Source organism: Crotalus tigris, unplaced genomic scaffold (genome assembly GCF_016545835.1).
Source record: "Crotalus tigris isolate CLP2741 ecotype Arizona unplaced genomic scaffold, ASM1654583v1 scf7180000024291.2576520, whole genome shotgun sequence".
Lineage (NCBI taxonomy): Eukaryota > Metazoa > Chordata > Lepidosauria > Squamata > Viperidae > Crotalus > Crotalus tigris.
The window spans coordinates 2,124,497-2,150,034 of record NW_024100464.1 but is presented as its reverse complement, the minus strand read 5'-3'; the positions used below and the strand labels follow the sequence as shown (position 1 = coordinate 2,150,034).

Sequence of the window (25,538 nt, the reverse complement as noted above, 5' to 3'; positions counted from 1 at the left end):
ACTATTTCTTCCTCCAAATCTACCTCTAGTAAATATTTATAAGTTTTTGTTAGGAATTTTCCTTCCTTACCTGTCAAAATTTTATCCAATTGTTGTGGTGTCTGGTTTATTCCATGTTCTTCTATATCCTTACTATGTTTAGATTGAATCTGTAAGTATGGCCACCAATCTATAAGTATTCCCTGTTCTTCTAATTCTTCTCTTGATTTGAGGTTTCCTTGTTTATCTAATAATTCTTTATATCTAATCATCTTTTTTTATCCAATGTGTTAGGGTGGATCATTGCCTCCATCGGTGAGGTCCAATTTGGGATGGTTATATAGTGTCTCTTTTTAACTTTTTCCCACGTCCGAATCAGCGCATCTATTATCTGATGCTGATTGAAATAGGTATGTGTTTTCTTGTATTTTCCCCATAAAAAGGCATGCCAGCCAGCCTGCAGGTCATACCCTTCAATCATTAAAACCCTTTTGTTGTTTAGGTTTATCCAATCCTTGATCCAGAGTAATCCAGCTGCTTGGTAGTAAATTTCCCATTTTGAGAGTCCAAGTCCATCTCTACTTTTACTATCTTGTAACATTTTCATGTTTATTCGTGCATTTTTGCCCAACCAAATAAATTTGTTTGTTATTTTGTCTAATTCTTCAAAAAAATTCTCTAATTTTATTGGGACTGTTTGAAATAAATATAATAGTTTTGGTAATATATTCATTTTAATCAGCGCAATCCTACCTAATAATGATAATTGTAATTTCCCCCAGGCCTCAAAATCTTTTTTCATTTGTAATATCAATTTTTTATAGTTGTCCTCTTTTACTGAGAAACATCTTGTAGTAAGCCAAATTCCTAGGTATTTGATCTTTTTTACAATTTGCAATTCCAAATCCTCTTCTAGTTTCCTTTTCTGTTTTTCAGTTAGGTTAAAGGAGTAAGGAGGGATGTCCAATGTCACCTCTACTTTTTATTTTGACTCTAGAAGTGCTATTAACTCAAATTAAAACTAACAAAGATAAAAAGGTTACAGGTTAAGACAGAAGAATACAAGACACAGGCATTTGCAGACGATTTGGGTTTTTTTAATAGAGGAACCAGTAGAGAGAGGAAATATTTTAATGAACAAAATAGAAAAATATGGAATAGTGGCAGGGTTAAAAATTAATAGAGAAAAGACCAAAATGTTAGTAACAATGTTTGTTTTTGATGTAGATATATTTCAACCATTACAATTCTTCCTTCTTAATCTGAGTACACTAATTTAGAATCTATTGTCTCTTTAACATATACAGCAACCCCTCTTTTTTCCTTTTGTGCTGATATATAATAAAGCTTCCCAATTTTTGAGTGTTCCAATAGTTTATGATGTTGTTTTTTTATGTATGTCTCTTGCAAACAAATTATATCTATATTCAATTTCTGAAGTTTCCTAAAGATTTTATTTCTTTTTGATGGGGAGTTTAGTCCATTTACATTTACCAAAAAAAAATCCATTTTCTTTCTCCATTTCCATTTCCATTATTTATATTTAGGTCTAGTTGATCTTGTAATCCTTTGTTCTCTGGCAATTCCTTCACTTCACCATCTTGCTCATCTTTCTCCTTCTGTTGTTCTGCTTGCTCCTTGGGCGGGTCTCTCATGTTTGCTTCTCCCCTTGTTGTTGGTGCAATCCTTCATCCAAAGTTGCTCTGTTCCTTACTTCGAAATCCTCTGCTTTCCAAATTGAATCCAGTTGATATCTTGTGTTGTTCCAGTTTATTAGAATGCCTTCCAGCATTAGCTATCTGAAATTTATGCCTTTGGCAATGGACTTGTGGTTAAGAAATGGTAGTGTCTCCAAGTATCTCTTACTTTCTTGGGTATCTGCTTTAGGACCACAATTTCTTTATTTTTGTATTATAATGGTTCCTCTCTCATTTTTCTCAGTACTTCATCTCTTGTTGTTTTCTTTATGACTCTTACATGTACTACTCTTGATAATCTATTTTTTTCTTGCATAGCTCGAATTCATGCGAAATATTTCATCAATCTCATTTTGCATTTCTTCTCTATCTGCGTTTTAAGGCCTCCGCTAACAGCTCAGTGATCACAATTGCTATGTTTTCTTCTCTATCCTCAGGAATATTTTGGAATCTCAAATAGTGTTCTGCTTTTCCCATTTCCACCATTGCCATTGCCCGCTCTAGCTCTTGATTTGCTTGTTCTAATTCTTCGTTTTTTTGCAATAACATTTCCACCTTTTTATCGATGCCCACGGTTTTGTTTTCCATTTCCTGGATTTTCTGTTCATTTTTAATAATCTTTTGATTTTGGACTTCAAATTGCACTTTTATGTCCAGAATTTCTTCACTTACTTTCTCCAGTTTACTTTGTGTCTCTTCATGATTTTTCTATGTTACTTCCTGACTTTTTTGCACCATCTCTTGAATCAGTTTTAATGAGGTCTGCATTTCATCTTGAGCAGTGCTTGCTTTCTCATGTTGCAACATTGTCCCAACAGATCCCTGAGTTGTTTGACTAGATTGTCTCATAGAGGGCACAGAAGAGGTTTTCTTTGCAAGTCTGGTAATATTTGATGTACTCATTTTGTGGCTCATAGTCTTAAACCAATATCCAAAGTATAAAGAGGAGCCAGCTGTTGTAAGGCAAGTTCACCTCCTCCAGTCATGTCTTGAATTTAAAGCGTTCTCTTTCTCCAGATAGTGTCTGTTTAGTTTTAGCCAACATCAACAAATATAACTGTAAACAGTCTTTTTGCTTATAATCTCAAACCAAGGCACTATATTGTTCACAAGTGTCTGTCAAGGTCATTTGTAGTAAAAACATTTTTTCCTCCCCCCCCTTTTCTTGGTACTGTCATTTCTTTTTTCACCAGTAGATGTCCTCCTCTGCTTATTTATCCATCTCTGATACTCTTAAAGTCCTTTCCCCTTGTTTTAATTACTCACCTCTTTTAAATTAGTTTTTCTGGGGATCTTTACTCTTTCGGCTTTTCCCCATCAGGGTCTCAACATTTTTCAATCCACAAGGAGAAGGAAAAGACTTCAGCTCACCCAGACTCAGCTCATTGTTGAAGATCAGCTGTTTTGTGGAGCTTCCTTTCTGGCTGGAGACGACTTGGGCTGCCTCTGCTCTCCCAGCAGCCTTTCTTTTGCTCCTTAAGAGGGGTTCTTCAGTCCACTCAGATCGGTCACCATCTGATCCAAGCTCCTGGAGTGTCCCTCTTTCTTTGTTGCCCCTCCAGGGCAACTTTCCACCCCTTTAAGGGACGCTGGGCGAAGCGAAACCGGACTCAGAAGCTGGGGCTCCAGCTTCTTCCATCTGTCTCGTCCTCAACCAAACCGGAAGTCCTGTAATTATTATTATTCCTATTATGTCAAATTTTTGCATCTTGTATCAGAGTTTTGGCTTGTTATGAGGGACTTTCAAACGCAAATGAGGAAAAACCTGAAGTGCTACAAAGAGTTTCAGCTTGTTTATATTCATTTTTGGATAATTGGAAGTATGTGTTTCATTTCAAATACATCTCTTCTATGCTTACTATCAAAAGTAACTGATCTGTTTAAGGGACTAGGGAATTTAGTTCTTTGAAGTGAACTTACAATTGTAAAAATGTTACATTAGAATATCTGAACTGTTGGTATCAGCAGCATCCACAGCAAATAGCAATGATTATGAAGTAACAGCTTGTGGGGACATCATCAAGCAAGTGGCAAACTTACATAGTGGTGTCTCAATGTCTGACGTAAGTATGTCAGTTGTCACAAATGTTTCATCAGTTGCCTACACACACACTCTCTTTCTCCTGATGGATGCCCATGATTGGTATGAGAACTGATAAACCTTAAATCAGAATACTTGACTCTGAGAACTAAGATTGCACTACCTGGATGGTTTGCTTGGTCTTTGACTCTTTCTCTCTTGTACGTAAGGTATTAGTCTTTTGTGAATACTGCTTACAGTTTTCTTTTTACACACATATTATTATGTTGAATCATGGTTTCTTTTAACTTTAATTTGTTGAACAAGCCATAGTAACTGGCTCATGCTGTATTATAAACCATACACTTTTGGTTAGAAGCCACAACATTTGGATTCACTAAACAGGGTGAGCTAAAAAGAAACAAAACACAAGGCTGTTTGCTACAACGATAGCCCCAGTCCTGTTTGCTTTTTTGCTCTGTTTCCCTATGCAAATCTTAAAGCTTTCTCATTCCTTGCTCCTAACAACCGTTCAATTTTAGATGATCTATTGACTCAGCGTAGCCTTGACCTGCTTATTGTTTGCTCCTGATGGATCATAGCATAGCAGGACCACAGTTATTTTAAGGAGACTTTGCTCAGCAGACAGCATTGGCTCTTGAACTGACTTTTGCCTGTGTAAGCCACTCCTAGCTATAAGGAAATTATTCCTGGATTATGAGTAAAACAAACCAACAGGCAAGTTAGAGACCCTTTTTGAGATAAGGATACATTTCTAGAATAAACTTTCTTGTAAGGACCCACCCACTTTGCATCTTAAGAAGACAGAACTCTTGGAATATTTCTTCCAACAGGCATCTTTATTAAGAGAAGATGGTTGCAGGCATTCTAGACAGGACCTGAGGGCCCCCCCTACCATTCAAGGTTTTAAGTGTTCCCAAGCAGCCCCCCACCCCGCCCTCCTTCCAGCGACAATCCCAGGCATTACATTTCCACCCCCTTTTCCTCACGGCCGGCGGAAGGGAGACTTCAGAGAGGAGTACATGAAAGGTGATGGCCATATTGTTATGGTCAGTCCTCTGGGTGAGATCCACATTCAGTCCCTTTGATGTTTTAATGAAGGAAGTGAGAGCCATAAAACCCCTTTGCTCATCCCCCTTCCCTTTCGTAGTATGACAGAATCCAGAGAGGGCAGAAATGGGGTTTTCCATAGTTGATAACTAGAGATGAAATATAATTGGATTCTGACATTTCTACTGGTCCATTCCATGCTTAATTGTTCTTGTCTTTTTTCCACCAGCTTCTAGCTTGGGTTCATTTTTCTGAGTAGGGGAAAACATAACAATAATTCTGCATAAAAAGATGTCTCTAGAGGAAGAAGTGTTTCGCAGTTCTGCAGTAATCTGTTTGCTAATCCTGCCCTCATTCCAACCACTCCCTTTCAAACCATTCTTTTTAAGTGTAATTGCAAAGTGAGCCTCCAGTTTTTATTCTATACTAATGTCCATCTATGCCCAGTTAAAAAAAAATAATGAACTACTGGAAAGAGCATCCTTGATTGCAACGCATGAGACATGGTTTCACATTGCTTTGGAGTCAGGTTTAATTTTTTTTTTTAATATCGAAGAAAACTCTGAGCACTAGAAATTACATCAGAATTGGTTTGGTTCTGGTGAATAAGGAAAGCACGGTGTTAATACTTTGGTACTGTGCCACTCTTGACTCCACATACTTAACATAGTCACACGGTGATTTTTCAGAATAATTTTTATTTTATTAATCTTTCTTACAAGTACAATTTTCCATTTGTCCATGCTACAAAAACTTTAGCATGATCAGATGACAGTAAGAAAGCATACTTTCCTCATTATGGGGAATGCTTTATTTTAATCTATAAAAAGCCGTGAGCCATTTGGAAGTGGTGGGCGAGTGTGTATGCATCCCCACTTGTGCGAGCAGTGGTCAAACATGTGCACATATGCTCCATTTGTTCCACACCTGCAAATGGAGCTGCATGCATGATCACCTGCTTGCCAGCCACTTGTCCAGAACCATCCCTCCCTCTCCCCTTTGCTAGTCCGCAAAACCAGAAAGGTTGGGGAACTCTGATATAAAGGAAGGAATTCAAAATTAATTTCTAGTTTATCTATTTTGTAGTAAAACACATGAATAGACATGCATGTAGACTGTATTTTTTTTATTTTTCTATAAAAATGTTGAGCAAGATTTAGTGTATTACAGGTGGTTCTGGTCAAGTACTGTACCTAATATTGGTATGTTTCAAATTCTGTAAATAATCTACAGGTTATTTCCCAAAGGGAAACAAAAAGATAACTATAAGATTAAGCTGTCCCATCTCCCCTAGAGCATCCTTCTAATTGCTTCAGTTTATTGCAAAGGAAAGGAAAGGTTTTCTACAAGTAATTGTAAGGGTGATTGATATAGAGAGTTTACATAGAAATTAAAATATTGCTATAACATTATCCAGGAACATCCTCACCTATGGAAAGTTGATGATTATGATAACAATAATAATGTATTAAACTTGCATGTTGCTCAACTCTGTTATTCTGGGAGGCTCACAACAGTCAACAATGAAATGGCAATAAAATCAATAATACATAAAAAAATAAAGATAAAAGATGGCAAGCAAAGAAGAGTCTTATTTTGTTCATCCCTGAAAGCTTCAGTTAAGAGCCAAGTCTTTGTGGCTATTCTAATGCATAGTGGGTACCATCCAGATCTTGCATGGAACCTCATTCTAGAAGGCAGGTGCTACTTCCAGGGTCTCCATAGATGGCAATATTTAATTGAGGGAATCTGAAACAAATCAAATCATTCAGACAGATGTTATGGGAGACAGGAAGTCTCTCAAGTAACTTTAGCCCTGTACTATGATTCTTTCTGTAATGTCCACTTTTTTAATGTCTGTATTCCAGTCACCAATTTTCTAATATTAACTCTCTTGTTTGAATTTCTGGTCTATTTCATTGCTCCCAGTTGGTATGATTTGTGAATCTATGCCCTTTTATATTTCAATAGAATAGAAGGCTTTAATTATTTATTTACTCCCATTAGTGTTTTCTTTAAAAAAAACAACTAGTGATACTTTACAGTACCTTTTTCTTTTTAAAAAAGGAAAAATGAGAGAGGATTAGTTATTAAAACCCCTCCCTCTACTTGTTCTTGTGGGAAAGAAACTGACAGGTTGATTTAGAGACGCTATTCATCTGTAATCAAATGGAAGTAATGTAACAGACTGAATTTTCAAAGAGAAAGTAAAGGTACAAATTGAATACAGCATAAGAACACTGAAATCACACTTTCACCTATCAATATTGTACAGTTTGTCCCAAACTTGCAATTGCTATTTATCAAAGAATATCTTCACACAACAACAAAATATTATGTAGAAAACATTGGAATGCAATGGATTAACAATTAACGGAATAACATAGCTGAAAGTTACCTTGGAGTTCTTCTAGTTCAACCCCCTGCTCAAGCAGGAGACCTCTACCATTTTAGACAAATCGTTGTCCAGTCTCTTCTTAAAAATTTGCAGTGGTGGAGTACTCATAACTTCTGGAGGAAAGCTGTTCCACTGATTAATTGTTCTAACTGTCAGGAAATTTCTCCTTAACTCTAGGTTGGTTCTCTCCTTGTTTGGTTTCCTTCCATTACTTCTTGTTCTGACTTCAGATGCTTTGGAGAATAGGTCCACCCTGTCTTCTTTATGGCAGCCCCTCAAATATTGGAAGACTGTTATCATGTCACTCCACTCCTTCTTTTCGTAAGACTAGACACATATAATTGCTGCAACTGTTCTTCATATGTTTTCACCTCCAGTCCCCTAATCATTTTTGTTGTTCTTCTCTGTACTCTTTTAGACTCTTAACATCTTTTGTATACTGTGGAAATCAAACCAGGATGCAGTATTCCAAGTGTGATTTTACCAAGGCATTATAAAGCAGTACTAACATTTCACTTGATCTTCATTCTATCCCTCTGTAAATGCAGCCTAGGACTGCATTGGCTTTTTTGGGTGGCTGCAACACACTGTTAGCTCATATTTAAGTGATTGTCCACTGGGACTCCTAGATCCCTCTTGCAGTTACCACCGTTGTGCCAGGTATTACCTATCCCATGGTGGCGAACCTATGGCATACGTGCCATAGGTGGCTCACGGAGCTATCTCTGGTGGCACATGAGCCATTGCTGGGCCGAGCTGCTCTGCGCATATGTGTAGCTCTCCACGCATGCGCAGTCTGGGAATAGGCAAGAGGCTATAAAAGGAGCAACTTTCGACAGAAGCAGCATTTGCTGCAGACAGCAAAAGAGCAAGCATGAGTTGTAGCGGACAGCGAGTGAGTGAGCACGCATGAGCCAACAGCGGTAAGTTTCAGTGGCCGGCCATGCAGGGGAGGAGGATGACGAGAGGCGACGATGGCAGCAGAGCAGTAATGTCAGCCAGGGCGGGTGGGGCTGCCTTGCCTCGGCCTCGTGTGCAGCGGTGGCGGCAGCAGCAGAGTGGTAATGGCAGCTGGGGGAAGGTGAGGCTGCCTTGCCTTGTGCATGGTGGCGGCAGTCACAGAGCAATAATGACAGCCAGGGGCAGGTGGGGCCACCTGGCCTTCACCTTGTTTGCGGCGCCGGTGTGGAGGGCGATTGCACAAGCGAGCAGGACGGCTGCACATGGCAGAAGCACTGCGCAGGGCCGGAGGGGAGGCTGGCAGATTGTGGGCACTGGTGGCAGCAGCAGAGTGATAATGGCAGCTGAGGGAAGGTGGGGCTGCCTTGCCTTGTGCATGGCAGCGGCAGCCGCAGAGCAATAATGCGGCTGGGGGCAGGTGGGGCCACCTTGCCTTGGCATTGTTTGCGGCGCCGGTGTGGAGGGCAATTGCACTTGCAAGTGGGACAGCCATGCATGGCAGAAGCACTGCCCAGGGCTGGAGGGGAGGCCAGGCAGATTGCAATTGCCCTCCATGAAGTTGCACAACAGGGGCGTATATCCAGGCAGCCCGGGTGAGAAGAAGGTGGGTTTTGTAGGGCTGGAACCCGGCGCCCCTGAGTCCTCCTGTGATGGGGGCCTGCTGATTGCTGGATCTGAGGACGGTGGCGGCAGCGGCAAACACAGCTCGATCCTCAGCAAGCCCCATTTGCTGCTTCCTGCCCAATGCCGCTGCCATGAGGCTGCGGAACAAGCCGGGCTGAGGAAAGAACCGGGTCAGGGTGGTCGGAGAAGGGCACTCTACGAGGGTTGGGTCTGACACACGTGGGGCTGCTGCCTCGCTTTCTGGGGCTGGGCTGGGCTGGACTGGGTGTGGAGCCTCCTCACTGCTTCTTCCCCCACAGACATCAGGAGCACCCACCCCAGGGCACTTGCTGTCATCCCGCGCTCTCCAGCCCCTTGCTGGCCAGCCGGGTTCACTGAGCTCAGGCCTCAGCAGGTGGAGGCTGGAGGGGAGTTAGAACTATGGATGCCCCACTCCTCTCCCTGAGGACGCATGCAGGCAGAGGCGTGCCTGGCTCGGTAAGCCACGGTCCGCCTACAGAAACAGCAGAAGGATGGAGGAGGAGGGCTGGCTGGGGATGGGCACAGGCCTGCCCACAGGTGGAATCTGACCAGCCCCAGCCTGGAGGGTGGGAGAGGCCAAGGGAGCCTGATGGGAGGCATCCTGGCATGCCTGGCTGGCCAGTGACAGACTGGAGATCGTGGGACGGTGGCAGCCACCCTGGGATGAGCAGTAGATGGGGTGGGCACTCCCAATGTCCATGGGGGAAGAAGCCATGAGGAGACTCCATGCCCAGTCCAGCCCAGTCCCAGCATGGCACGGAAAGCGAGGCAGCAGCCCTATATGCATCCCCGTGCACGAGCGAGCCCCTGCCCTTCCAGGCAAGCGGAGCTGTGGCATCTTTGGCAGAAGAGCGCAGGCGGCCAGTGGAAGGCACGAGGAGCCGTGATCCCAGCACAGCTCCTCCTCCCCCCCTCAGAAGAGCTGTGCGGCTCAGGAGCCTCCCCCCATGCCCCACATCCACTGAGCAAGATGCCCTCCTGCCCACTGCCTCACCCGTCAGAGCAACATCAAGTTGGCCACACCCACCCAGGCCATGCCCACCCAGTTTGCCATTTCCACCATAGCCACGCCCACCTGGCACTGGGCGATACATAAGTGGGTTTTGGGTTGCAGTTTGGACACTCGGTCTCTAAAAGGTTCGCCATCACTGACCTATTCTATTACCTGAACATTTGGTTTTTCTTGCCCAAGTGTAAAACCTTGCTTTTCTCACCATTGAATTTCATTATTGTAAGGTGGATGAAAGATTATTTCACAGAAAAGATTGTGAAACCATTATGATTTTAGATCACTTCACCTGATCAACCTGCACTTGTTACATTTTTAGAGTTGCCTAAAATTGTTTTGTTATACTGGCGGCATAGATAAATATTTCTTTTGTTAGACAAAGTAAACCAATACTTGGTTTACAAATCATCAACTTCTTGTTGTTGGAGTTCAAGTTCTAGTAACTTTTTCAGGCCTAAAATTGTGTTTGCAAGTCATGAGTGGGGATGTCTTCATCCCCTTTGTTAGAGCTCTAGATAGTTATTGTTTCTGGAAAATAAATGGTTATAATTGTGGATCCTTCTTTGATTTATCCTGATGCCTCCACATCAGAAATAATGCCTGTTCTTGTAACCAAGAAAGAAAAGCAGGATCAGTATCAGTGTCATTTGACAGCTCTTGGGTGTTGTATCCTGTGAGCAATGTAAATGCATGGGAACTATTGCCTGCAGAGGACCCTCCCCAGTTTGGCTAAATTAGAAGAATAAAACTTGGAATTTGCTACCAGTTTTTTGCTGTCTTCAAAAAAAAGAGCTGTACTAAAACTAATGGAAGTCATGGTGATCAACAGCTTGATGGTAGTTTGATTTGATTTGACACAAATAAAAAAATTACAGACCACTATCATTATTAAATGTAGACTACAAAATATTTGCTCAATATTGGCAGAAAGAATAAAGAAATTTTTGACTGAATTTATACACACAGATCAAAATGGTTTCTTACCTAAAAGACAGATAAAAAATAATCTAAGAATGATCCTTGATGTGTTAGAGCAGGTATGTCAAACTCACGATGTCACATGACATCGTGCAATGTATCAGGCCAGTTTTGCCATTGCCGGCAATGGGGTGGGCGTGGCTTCCACGTGACGCGTCCAGCCCCCGGGCCGGCAGTTTGACACCTCTGTATTAAAGTATTATGAAATTCATCCACAGAAACAGATGGCTTTAATATTCCTTGATGCACAAAAAGCATTTGACAATGTAAACTGGCAATTTATGTTTCAGCAGCTTGCAGAAATGGACTTTGGAAAAAACTTTATAAATGCAATTCAAACAATTTATTGTAAGCAGACTGCCAAAATAATTGTAAATGGAGACTCTACAGAAAACTTCAACATTAAAAAGGGCACAAAACAGGGGTGTCCATTATCTCCATTACTATTTATACTAACATTGGAAGTATTGAATAGAAACATTAGACAAGATACAGAAGTTAAAGGACTGGATATTTTTTTTAATATTTTAATTGAATTAATTGATTTATAATTTTAAAATTGTAAGCCTCCCAAAAATCACATGGTTGAGTTTGGGGATTCTAAAAATCAAATAAATAAATAAATCCATACCAGTTGATCATGTGACTATGGGGACATTGCAACAGTTGTGTGAGGACTGGTCATCCCACTTTTTTCAGCACTTTTGTAACTTTTTTTAAATAAATATTTTATTAATTTTCTATTTTTACAATCAAGTGCCCAACAGACAACATGATGACTGAGTCCATTAGTGATTCCGTGGTACATGTAAGCTTCTTCAAACTAAATCCAATATTACACCCTCCAATACATCCTCTCTTCTTCTGGTAATAGACATTTTTCCACCCTAAGCAAATACAATTCTTATTGTTGTTAGTAAATATACAGTTGCATATCAACATTTGTTACATTTTTCTAATAGTATCAATAATATCAGTTAGAATATCTTTTTTAACCAAAGCATATCTTAATTGCATTTGCACTCAATATCCATTTAATCAGTCCATATCTTATTTTTGCTTTTTTCAATTTTAATTTCCTATCCATGTTCAAAATATCATTTTTAATTTCAGAATAAGTTATATTTGGGTAACCAAAAGCTTCCCTTATTCAAAGTTCTTAGCATTCTTATTTCCCTTTTCATACCAAGATATGATATTCTGATTACAAAACCTATCTATCTAGTTATAATAATACTTCTATTTTTAACAATCTATTCTTAACCATATTCAAACATCTAATTGGTAATATAAAATCCCCTCTAATGGGTCAAAACTTCTATTTCCTTCAGTCTTATTCTAGCTTTCTTCCTTTGCCAACTAACTTTCCAAGTCAGTGCATTTGGATCGTCAAATAATTCTTCCTCTATTTTTATGTATATTATTTGAAACAAGATAAATAATTTAATTAAAGTATTTTTGGAAGAACTAACCTGTTGATATTCATTAAACAGCCTCCCTCCTTATCTTCAAGTATATTCTGAAACCTTGGTTTATAAAATGTCTTTTCCATTTCCAATATTATCGTTGTGTCTTCTAAGTCTTCATTTATCTGAGTCTGGTCATTAGTTTCTTCCTTTAGATCCTCAATGTTTGTATCAGCATTCTCTAATTTTCTTTCTATTTTCTGGGTTGCTGGTTCCTTCTCTGTAGTTATTTTCTGACTTTGTAGATTTAAATTAGAAAATTGTTTTTTTTTTTATCTCCTTTGTGTTATTTTTAATTTCATCACAAGTTAAAGCAATTGTTTTTTGTATTAATTTCAACATGGAGAGAATTTCTGTGGTTCATCAGTATTTTTTGGGTGATATGGCAAACTGAGGCTTCTAGAGACAGATGTTAAAGATGGTTTTTTACTATTTAGAGCTAAGTATGGAACATCCATTTTATTTTTTGTAAGTAATCTTTATAAATTTATCCAACCAATTAGCTATTCTTAAATCTCCCCTAAGCAGATATAAGTAAAATTCAAATTTTTCTGTCCAATGAGAACTATATTATTTCTGTCCAGGGAGAAAAAAGAACCATTAAAAGTTGTTTAACAATCAAGATTTATAATCCAAAGTGTTCCCTATGTTTCTTCTACAGGAAAATAGTTCCACAATACAGTTTTGAAAGTCAGTATTTGTGTTCATAGTTCAGACAGACCAATTTTAGAGTAATATTATCATCTCTGTCACACAGATAAGCAGCCCCCAAGTCTGTTCCTTTTTCTCAGCTGCAATTATCAAAAGTAAAAGCTTCCAAGGCCAGCCAAAGTCTTATCTAACTCTGGGCTTCGAGCCAGGTTTCTTTTAGGCATAAATAGGTTGTAGTGCTGTAATTCACCACTAGATGTCATCAACACCATTTTTCAGTTTTTAAATCCAAAACTTATATTGTAAACTTTTCAAGTTTTTTTTTAAAAAAGGTCTTAAAAACACTTTTAGCCCCACATTTTCAAGTTATATATATATATATATATATATATATATGTATATTAATTCCAAATTAGTCTTGTAGGTTTCTCCTTTTTCCCCAAGTAATGAATTTGCCACTTTCCTGAGGGAATGGGGTGGAAATTCCCTTTCCCTCCTCCTCGGGGGGAGTGCTTTGGGCAGATTTTCAGGAAGATGTCTTAAAGTCATAAAGAGAGGCTTAGGTCTCACCCAGTTTCATCCACGTTGCTGTAAGATTGCTTGACAGTGCTTGTTGTCTTCCATTGACAGCAGCTTCTGAGTTGGTATGCGAATGTAGCCAGTCTTTTCCCCGCCAGTTTGGAGGGCTTCCTCATATCAAACGGGAGGGCTGCTGCCCCCCCCTCCTGCCATGATCAACAACAGTCCCCTCCTTGATTGCCATCTCTACAGGGCAACTTTTGACCCTTTCCAGGGTTCCCCAGCGGGGCGAAATCAAACGCGAAAGATGGAGCCCCATCTTCCTGCATCTGCATCGCTGTGACATCAAAACTGGAAGCCAGCACTGTTGTAACTTTGAATGGTCACTAAATGAATGGTTTTAAGTTGAGGTGCATCTATATAAAAGTATCTTGCTTTATTTATAAAACACTCCTGAAAAGACAGTTTGTCTGCAAACACAAAGCTGAAGATGAGACCTAGGAAAGCATTGTCATTGCTCTGTGATTTAATCAGTGCCTTTTCCTTCACAGTGTTGAGCATTCGAGGAGCTCAGGAAGAGGAACCCACAGACCCACAGCTAATGCGGCTGGACAACATGCTGTTAGCAGAAGGGGTAGCTGGTCCTGAGAAAGGAGGTGGCTCTGCAGCGGCAGCGGCAGCGGCAGCAGCCTCAGGGGGTGCTGGTTCAGACAATTCTGTAGAACATTCTGACTACAGAGCAAAACTCTCACAGATTCGGCAGATCTACCACACAGAGCTGGAGAAGTATGAACAGGTACCTGTGACATTTCTTCCTCTGTTGCATGAGCCAAGCCGTAGTATTAGGTTGGCCTTATCTATAGCACTATCCTCTGTCCTCTCTTGGCTCAGGGATGGAAGGTGCATCTTTTGACTGAAGGACTTGGCAACTGTTTTTATTCCTTCTGCTGCTGAATATATGAAATGGCCATATACTATTTTATTTCATGTAGAAAAATAGCATACAAGAAAAATCATATAGGCTGAACCCATCCTTCTGAGATGCTAATTATTTAATATATAAGAAGACATTATGTTCATGGGAAACATTCCAATGGGCAAGCCTTCATGCCCTCCCCCATTTCAAATGATGCAGCTCAGAAAAAGTATTACCATTTGGAAACTGTTAAACATTTAAATTGGACCTGAAGTATTTGCAGTTAACATAATGGGTTTCAGCTGTGAAGTCAGAGTTGCTATGATCCTATCTTAGGTCAGCCGTTTCTCCTTGAAAAGAAAAAAGCATAAAAGAGAAAAAATGGTTTAAATTTAACTAACACATTATTGTGTGCTTTGAAAAACACAATAAACAAATTATTCTTTAGGAATATGCTTTTAAAATACCTGTACTTTTTAAAAAGGCTCATTTTCAAATAAATGTAAAAATAATTAAAATAAGTTTAAAAAAAATAAACAAAAACCAATACTGCATTTTAGTTTTCACAGCAATTGACAAACAATCATATAAAAATATTTTATTAAATAAACTCAAGGATCTGGGAGTTGTAACTCTGCTACATGAATGCTTAACAATCCAATACTATTGTCAGAATCCAGTTATATTTCCTTTCTATCTATCTTCTCTGATCTAAAACCAATTCTTACCCTTCCCTGGATCCTGCCATATTCCCAAGGGAGAGGGGGGATATGTATGCGGGTTTATTACTTTCACTTCCTCCATTCACTACAAAGTAACCTTTTGTTTATTTGCCTTAGTGTCTGCTAACCTTTACAATGTAACAAATTGCCTCCTATCCTATGCCCCCCCTGAACTTCTCCTCCCTACCAGGCAGCTAGGAAAAGGGGGGAATGAAGAGATACAAACCTCCAGGATCTGGTTTATTTCTCTGTCATCAAAATAAGGTGTGAAGAGTTGTTGAATGATCGTGCACAACGGAGCTGGACTAATGTTATCTTTCCTGGATTTAACAACTGGGGATTTGCCAGTTTTAACTGCGTGAAAGAACTGTGGGATGGGGTTTGCTTAGGGACACTTTAAAACATCCATCTGTAAGGGAATCCCTTAGATTCTGTCTTTTATGCCTGCTATCGATTACTCTTTTTTAAAAAAAACAACAACAAATTTTATTAGTTTTTTTTAACTCTTACAACAAAATGCTCAGGACACACCGTGGTGCTGGGGTGGTCAAATATCCAACAATAAATCCATATAAAATAACCCAAGTAAATACATTAAATATTCCCTCTCTATTTCCCTCAGATAATATAATATATTTAAAATAATCCATTTCTACATTAAATTTCTATAAATCCTAATCCTGTTTTTAAACTTTATTAATTTACAATTACCATAATCCACTTTAACCTTAAATAAACATATTATCACTTTGGGTATCTCTTCCAAATGTATTCTAGTTCTTAATCTCCTAAATCCTTAATTTTATCACGAATCTCTCTTATTTCTTCTTCCACTACTCGATATTTATCCTAATTAAAATAAAATATAACTCTACCCTATACATATACCATCCATCAATCAGTCTATCTCTATAACAAAACAAAATACCAGACCTTAAACCATTTCAGTCCATTAGGCAAAATTCAAATCTCATCCAAATAGTAATCATATCTAGAAATACCCATAACACAAAGCATCTTCTTACTAAATTTACTCAACTAATTATTAAATCAATCCAAATCACTATGAAACCTCTTCCATTTTCATTCATTCCATTACAAAATAGTTTTCATACAAATAAACCTATTATTCCAAAAATTACATTCTTAATCTATTTAACATATATATTCTAGTAATCACCAATTTTTCTCTCACTTCTAACTCTAAGTCTTAAACCTTAAATCAATCCATATTTCTACAGTGCCTTTTAATCCATTACATATAGTTTTAAATTTCTCTTTTCAGTCTTATTCTGGCTTTCTTTTTGTGCCAGGCCAGTTTCCATAACAAAGCTTCTATCTTCGCAAGTAAATCTCCCTTTGTTGCTTGTAATATCATTTGAGTCACTAGAAAACACCCCATCCTCTGTAATGGGCATGTGGCTCTTTTGTCATTAAACAATCATTGCTTCAAAAGTTCCAGTCTCAATCTTTGGTTCTTCTGATCCTCGAGAATATGGATGGAGTGCTTATAAGGTAAAATAGATTCCTCTTTAATCTCAATCAGTTCTTCTTCTGGTATATTTTTGATTTATAGCATAGTCAGATGAAGTCTGGAGATCAGTTTGAAGGTTTGGAGAATTTTGAGTAAGGCTTCTGGCTCTTATTTCTGTAATAATCTCTTTCATTTTAGCGCATACTTCTTCAGTAGCTTCATAAATTTTTTCCACTATTTTTTCCAGTTTAGTTGTAAATAAGGTTTCTCCATTTTAGTAGTAATTGAAGAGAGTCCCTTTTATCATTTAGTGGAGGCTATATATAAACAATATCCACCCCCACAATTTCCCACAGCTAGATCAGCTTATCTTTTCTATTCAAGAATAGTTTGAAGGTCAAGCCCACCTCATCTCCAAAGAAAAACAGATAATTGCAATATTAACTTTTCGCCACAAGATATCCTCAGTAGGTTACAAAATCTTTTCCAGACACCTTTTTTTTCTTTTCTCTCTCTTTTAAAGAAAAAGGTGGAAAAAATATTCTTCCAGTTTAAAGTGATAGTAAGGCTCTAAAAAAAATTTTTTTTTGTACCTCAAAGTAAATGAAAGTAAAATATAGTCATGAAATTACTTGTTCTGTCTTTTTATTCAGGCGCCTTTTTTTCCACACATACAAATGCCGCTCTTTCAAGGCAGGGAATTAATTCCAGCAGAGCTTTTACAGGCAAAAAATCAAGTAGGGCGAAGAGAGGAGAGGGAGAGGTCTGACCCAGATCATCCGCGGTGGGTCTTTCATGCTTAGATGTACCTGTGACTTTTGGCTGGTACAGCTAAGGAATCGGCCATCTTGCAGGACAATCTTTGCTCCGTCGGCCCTAAGAAGTTAGCTGGAGCCGCGGAAGAAGCTGCTGCCCTCCTGCAGTCACCAGCAAGCCTCCTCCTCAGTGGTCGCCCCTCCAGGGCAACTTTCGACCCACTAGGGGTCTACCTGCGAAGAAAACACAGCCGGTGGAGAGATAAGTCTCTTCAAACGACTGGAGTCACCGTGAAACAGAACCGGAAGTCCAATTATTCTTAATAAAAGTTCCTGTTGGAAGAGATTGTTTCTGAGAGTTCTGCTTTCTTAAGATGTAGATTGAAGTGGTTCCTTATAACTATAGTTATTTTTCTATTATCCAGAATGTTGTTCTCTATTATCCAGTCTGACCTTCAGATATGGGCAAGCTTTCCCCCTCTTCCTTTCCCTTCTGTTCTAACAGAAATACATTCCCCAATTGACAACTTTTCCCTTCTTACTGACAACTTCTGTAGTCCAAACACATGAGAAATTTACACTCTGTTGTTGAAAGTTTGGTTTAAAGTACCAAAAGATGTTTCCTTAATAAAAAAAGTTTTTAAAAATATTACTATATTCAACAATGTGGAACCTATAAATTTTATAAATAAATAATAATAAAATAAATAAATTCTTTTTCAGCCTAATAGACACATAGGACTCCAGCAGCATATATTAAATGTCATCCTATTAGGGCAATTCGGAAATAAATCTCCATTTGGTTATCAATGACAGACACTCACAGATACAGAACTTTTATTATACACATTAGAAAATTACAACATTACATTACTTTTCAACATAATCACCATTCAAATTGCAGCACTTGTCATAACAATTATAAGATTTGAAATTCCTTAGACGTAGTCACTCAGCGCCAAATCTGGGCTACGTGTGTGTGTGTGTGTGTGATCAAAAACATCCCAACAGAACTGCTTCAAATGTTCTTGGGTGCATCTAGCATTGTGCAGGCAAGCATTATGGTGAACCAACACCACACCAGAAGTCAGCATGCCCTGATGCATGCTATGGATGGCTCGTCTGAGTTTTCATAACATTTTATAGCAGACTTCTGAATTGATGGTCGAACCACACTGCATGAACTTCGCTAGTAGTATTCCTTTGGAATCTTCATATTTGGCAGGATTTTCTATGGCACCACTTCCGGTGTGGTGTTGGTTCATGATAATGCTCACGCACACACTGCTGGACGTACCCAAGACCTTTTGAAGCAGTTCCATTGGGATGTTTTTGATCAACCCCCTATAGCCCAGATTTGGTGCCGAGCGACTATTAAGGAATTTTAAATCTTGTTAAGTCATTATGACAAGTGCCTCAATTTGAACAGCAATTTATGTCGAAAGGTAATATAATGTTGTAATTTTCTAATGTGTATAATAAAAGTTTGTATCTGCAAGTGTCTGTCATTGATAACCAAACAGAGGTTTATTTCCAAATTGCCCTCATATAAGTAGGAGGGAACAGCACTGCAAATCATGCAATGTCAGAGGGCTTTCTCATTTTCACTGAACTGAATGGTGTGCACAAGAGATACTTGCACATCTACTATTTAGAAGGTTAAAAAAATAACCAATTTACTCAAGCAAAAACCTCCTTCCTTTATTGAGAACTATTCTCAACAATGTTGAGGGCTTATTTTGTATCTTCCACATGACTTGCCTTCATAGAATTCTGAGGATCCGGTGGCAGGATAAGATACCAGATACAGATGTCCTCTCCAGAGCAGGCTTATCATCAATTTACACTCTGTTGATGAAAGCCCAGATGTGCTGGGCAGGCCATGTTGTAAGGATGCCAGATCATCGCATCCCTAAACAGCTCTTCTATGGTGAGCTGTCTCAAGAAAAATGATCACACGGGGGACAAAAGAAGCGATACAAAGACACGCTGAAAGCCTCTCTCAAGTCCCTGGATATTAATACCATCTCTTGGGAACTTCTGGTACATGATCGACCGACATGGTGCACCTTGGTGTACCAGGGTTACCAGACATATGAACACAGAAGGACAATCCTGGCACAAGAGAAGTGAGCACTCCACAAAGCCAGAGATGTAAATGCTGAAGTAACAGTGTCTACATTTCTTTGTTCACTATGTGGTAGAACATTCCGTGCTAACATCGGTCTTATCAGCCACCTACGGACACATCATTGATGGCCCATAATCTACAAGATGTCAAGGTCCTCATCAAAATTGATGGACGAACAACAACCTTCTGTCATATATCTGGAAGAAATGCATGTGTGAGAGAGGGAGAAAGTGAAATTTCCACTGAAATTTAACAGCAACATTTTAGCAGCAGATCACTTAAAAGAGCCTAAGATCTAAGATGATAGGCAATTTAAAACTTACGGAAGAACTTTGTATAAATAGAACTTTACAGATGTTTTACAATTGATCTATTTAACTTTTGTTATGCTTTCAATTGCATCCTTGGCTACACAATAATTGAGATTTAAGAAAAAACTGAGATTTAAGAAAAAAAAATGCCAGCCTAAATTATATATCAGAGTACACTGTATACATGTTTTTTTTTCCCTTGATGATTCCATGGAAGCTTATTATAGCTGAGTCAGAATGTGTGTTTAATATACATTTATGTATGCAAATTTGTTAAATATTTATATCTGTTTTCTTCCCTCACTCCCCTCTCACCTTCCCTTGCCCCATCTTTAATATTGTACAGTGTTAATAATTTTTTGAGCTATTAAGCAGAAAAGTAGAAAGCTTTGAGGAAGCAAAGAAGTGTGTCATGCATTCTTAGAGCTGTAACATGCCGCCATACCATGACTTGTTAGGTCCCAAGTGTTCTTCATTCTTTTTCTCCTGTGTCTCAGGCATGTAATGAGTTCACAACCCATGTGATGAATCTGCTGCGGGAACAGAGTAGGACTCGGCCTATCTCCCCCAAAGAGATAGAGAGGATGGTCAGCATCATCCACCGCAAGTTCAGCTCCATCCAGATGCAACTCAAACAGAGCACGTGTGAAGCTGTCATGATCTTGCGGTCTCGATTTCTTGATGCACGGTGAGCTTTAGACCAGACATGTATACTTGCCTATTTGTCTATGACACTTAGGAATCATTTCCAAGGTAGAGAATTGATTGTCCCCATAGACAGAATGTTAGTATCAAAATAATTAATGGGGAGGGGGAGTGAGCTAGTAAACACTTGCTTGGGCTAGACCCTTTTAATTTTTAAATTATTTATTTAATTTGCAACTACAACAATAATTTTGATTAATACTTTAGTAGTTTAGTATCAAAATTTTCTAATTTACTACAGATCCTATGAGATATGAAGACTTTTCACTGCCTATAGAACAAATGGATTCTATAGAACAATGATTCACCATCCTATTTCTTCAACATATGAGCTAAGGAGCACGATGGCTCACATGGTTAGGACACTGGGTTGGAAGTTAACAAGCCTGTGTTTGAGACCTGAGTGCTGCTGCATGGCGGGGTGAGCTCCCATCATTCCACTCCAGCTCCTTGAGAGGAGCCTCCCCTCCTCCGAGCCATCCCCCAGGCAATGGTAATGTCACCAGCTAATCCTTTCAGTTTGGAAGCACCTTAAACAAGTGCCTCCAACATAAATAGGTCGGGAACATGAGCGTTACTCGATCCTTTTTGGAATAAAACCTTTTTCAGTGAATAAATTACAGGCAGTCCTCTATCTACAAGTGGTCACTTAGCAACTGTTTGAAGTTATGATAGACCTCCCAAAATCTACTTATGACCAGATTCCAGAGCCCCGATGGCTACATACACCCCTGCACCTTAGGCACTTGGCAACTGGCTCAACTTTATGGTTGATTGCAGTAGTTCACGGTCATGTAACTGACTTTTTGCCAGTTTTGCCACTCATAAATCGAGGATTATTAACTTTTACTAAAAGGAAATTATTGCTACATAGTTTCTGATACAAGAGATGCAGTAGATGAGTGATACAATTATTTCCCCAGAAATATAAGATTAAAAGTACATTAATAATTTAATTTGCCAGATCCAACACTATGTGCAAACAACTGCAACTTCTCTAAGTGACAATATTAGGAAAGTTTGCAGAATTGTATTTATTTTATTTATTTATTGTGAAATTTATTTGCTGCCCATCTTGTGTCCAATGACAACATAAACACATTAAAAAACATTAAAACCATCAATTATAAATAACACAGCAGATAAAATCATTAACATAAGATGGCAAAGGAGGGAGCTGGATATACGGGGAAAGGGAGGTGGCCAAATGAACTGATTCAGCCCAAAGTTAATATTTTTATTCTTTAAGAAATTGATTTTGTCTGAATTCAATCATAGTTTTTCATTAAATAATGAGTCAAACAATTTAACTGAGGAAAAACATAGCAGGATGGGCAACAACTTTACAAACCATATTTTTTCTGATCTATGCAAGGAACAGAATTAGATAGCTGAAAAAGTAAATTATACCTTATCAATTGGTAGCATTTTTTTGCTCTCAGAAAGGACAAATGAAAAGTGCTTTACAAGACAAAAAGTATCAGAAAACAACTACTGTAATTAGATTTGTAGTATAAGTATTAAGAAGATACCAAGTATATTAGAGTTTGCTCTAGAAAGTGAAAATCAGAAAAAAATATGACATATCTGAGCATCAGTTTGTTTGTAGGAGGAAAGAATCTCATGGCTCTGAACCTACCTTTTAAAAATAATGCTCTGGAATCACTGATACTGATTATCCTTCATGTTTTGTGACCAGGCGAAAGAGAAGAAATTTCAACAAGCAGGCTACAGAAATTCTCAATGAATATTTCTATTCTCATCTCAGCAACCCTTATCCCAGTGAGGAAGCCAAAGAGGAACTAGCCAAGAAGTGTGGCATCACAGTCTCACAGGTAAGAAACCTGGATGCTCATCTATAGGGTGGCCATCGCCCATATAGAAACTGAGATTATATTATTTGGATTAGAGCCATTATTTTCCAACTGCATTCTGTACAACCCTTTGATTTCTTGGCAGCTCAGCTGGAATTCCTAAAGAGAGTAATAATAGACAAACCAGAATGCAAAGAAGAGCAAGTAAAATGATAAGAGGACTGCATGAGAAATCATACAGGGAGGAGGGGGTTGACTTATTCTCCAAAACTCCCAAGCGCTGGAGAGGAAGCAATGGGTGCAAGCTTGTTAAAGAGATATACTACCTGGAACTAAGGAGAAATTTCCTGACAGTGAGAATAATTAACCAATGGAACAGTTTTCCTCCCAGACTTCAGGGTGCTCCATTACTGAAGGTTTTCAAGAAGAGATTGCCTGGGATGATATAAGGTCTCTAGCCATGGGCAGACAATTGGACTAGAAGACCTCCAAGGTCCCTTCCAACTGTATGATTTATGATTCCTTGAAAGATTTGTTTGCAACTACTAAGTATTTTCACCTTCAATGTAAGGAGAGGATGTGATTGGGTGTCTTTGGATAATATTCTTTCTGCACAGGAAATATTAATCAGATGCATGTGAACTGAAAATTTATCCAATAAAATTTGCCAGCAATGTTCAATGAATTTTAAGGCAACTTCTCTGCTGATGGTAGGAAATCTAAAAAACAGTGTATTTCAATTTTTATTAAGGCCACATGGCACTGTGTATTGAGAGCAAGGCTGGATTTTCAAAATTATTTCTACTATGCCAAACAATGCACGGAATACATTGTCTCCAGTTACTGTTCAGTGTATAACATTTATTTCTGAGCTTGCACAGACTTTCCAAATTATTATGCTTTTTAAAGTCAGTTTGGTGGACTAACTGGATGTCTGTACGATGCAGAATTCTAGCCAACTCAGTTGTTATTTACATCCTGGTGAGACTTTCTTTTTGCCCCACTATTTCTAGTAGCTGTGAAGAATGGTTCATCGGTTTTTGCTGAAATTAATGTTATTCCCAACTTTGCCAGCCTTGCAACAAAGCCTTTATTTTGATATGAAAGATGCTGATATGAAAGATGCAACAAAGCCTTTATTTTGATATGAAAGCAAAGAATATAATGATTTTACCAGTACCATATAGTTTGTTAATGGAGACACAATTGGGAAACCTGCAGAACCTGCCAAAAAGGATCTGTTCTGATTTGTTAATACCTTTCAAATGATGCTGAGTGGGTAAATTTGTGCTTTATAATGCTGTAGCCTAAGATTTTTGTTAAGGCTTTGCACGATGTAAATGACATTCTGATTATCCCACAAACTGTTTTCCAGCACAGCTGCCTTGAAGATACAATCATCTTTTGGGAGAAGTCCAACAAGAGAACCTGGTTCTGATTAAATTACTGCTTTATCATGGTTTGAAGCTTACAGAAGGCAGATTTGTGATATTATCTTTAATTACTATACTAGATATATTTATTACTATAAAAGTTAATATTGTAATTAAGGTCCTGTCAGCAGAATTTGGTTGTTTGACTAGTTGTAGCTCTACACTTTTATTGTAAGGAATCAAGAGATAATGCTTCATCAAAGAACTGAAACATTATGAAAATGGACACGGCCTTTGTAATGTATTGGCCACAACTGTTTTAAATCATTTGCTTAATGTCTGACCTACATTGCTGTATTGTTTAACAGTTGCTGTTACTGAAAGCCAGACTGGCTGTCTCCAAGCTGATAATGAAGTTTGGGGCAGGAAACTGTTACTTTAAACCTATTGGTTGAGACTTCCGGTTTGGGAGACAGCACCTCTAGCTGTACAAGGAGAGTCGTCTCCTCAGCAGCTAGTTTCCCTCCGCTGGTAGACCCTTATGCAGGTCGAAAGTTGCCCTGGAGGGTGCGACTACCGTTGAGGAGGCTGTGTTCGGCTGCGGAGGAGGGCGGCTCCCCCAGCTGGCCGAGTGAACTCTGGGGGCCGACAGAGAAGAAGATCGGCCAGTAAAATGGCCGATCACCCAGCTGCACCAACCGCAAGTCAAAATAACAACTAAGCATGAAGACCTACCATGGTGAATCTGGGTGAGACACTTTTTTCTCTTGCTACTCTGATTCTTCCTATAAAGAGCTCTGACTATTTCCCTTTGCTAAGAAGGCGGTGGCTGACTATATCGGAAAGAGAGCTTAAAAGAAAAGAAGAAGAAAACTCTTTGTTTTGGTTGTTTTTTCTACCATTGGATTCTCTTTGTGGGGATATTTGGGGGAAAAGAAGGGGAAAAAAGAGGATATTGCTATTTGTCTCTATCAACTTTATAATCTTGGAGATACGTTTCTTGTTAAACTTTTAAATAAGACTGAAAAAAAAAACTTTTTGTTCATTAACTTTATCAGTGTGGGAAAAAAAAGATCTTTCAGTCCACTGAGGACATCTGGTGGCCAAAAGTGACATTATAACTCTATCTTTGTGACTGGAAGAGGGATTGGCTTTCATACAATAGTAAAAGAGAAAAGATAATCTGACATTCAGGCGGTGAAGCTTGCTATTAGACTTTTGGAGGTGGATATTTGTGGACTTTTCTAAAATATAATTTCTAATAAAGAAACAGGCTTGTCTACTACCACAATGGAAGAAAACATTCCACATCTTAACTATGATTTAATATTGGAGAAAATTTTTGAAATGACAGAAGACTTCAAAACTTATTGGAAATCTAGGAGACATTCTAAAGATGCCATCTTGGCACTTCCAACTGACCCTCTAATAATGAATCAAGCCATGGAACAAGGAACACCAGAGGAACAACAGAGCAATTCTGAACAGGCTTTCACACATCAAGACACATATTTTAAAGAGACAGAGATATTATGCTTACAACCCAACGATGAATCTACGCTGGGAGAAAAGGTGGTAACCACTGAGCCAATCAATTCTACACAACGTTATCTACAACGGATGGATAACTTGGATGATCAAGAACTAACTGTAACTGACTCAGTTCAAATATCAAAAATAACAAAGATTGACACTCAGATACAACTTTCTGGAAAATACAACAAAGCGCATAACTTATTCATAATTATAACATGGAATAAAAGTCAATACAATATTCGGATGATATTGGCAGGAAGAGAAGAAAATTTTGCTCAGTTTGAATTGGTTAGAAATTTTTGTAATCAAAGTTTGAGGTTTGATAATCGAAAAGTTTTATTATGCGAATTAACTTGGCATAGAAAGAAAGCTAGAGTCAGGTTTAAATGTGAGATAAAACGCTACTTG

At 38.6% G+C, this 25,538-nt stretch overlaps 1 protein-coding gene across 7 annotated transcripts in view; it reads left to right on the top strand.

Annotated features, from left to right (window-relative positions):
* The window catches only part of PBX1 (PBX homeobox 1), a 579,370-nt gene that overhangs the window by 376,784 nt on the left and 177,048 nt on the right, over positions 1–25,538 (top strand). For all 7 annotated transcript variants that reach the window (XR_005554387.1, XM_039324024.1, XM_039324020.1 and 4 more), the window contains exons 3-5: positions 13,945–14,189; positions 20,200–20,390; positions 22,107–22,242. Coding sequence is in view for 6 of the 7 variants with exons in the window: in XM_039324024.1 (XP_039179958.1) it covers positions 13,945–14,189; positions 20,200–20,390; positions 22,107–22,242 (572 nt within the window). In the remaining variant the exon portion in view is untranslated. The remainder of the gene's footprint in view (positions 1–13,944; positions 14,190–20,199; positions 20,391–22,106; positions 22,243–25,538) is intronic.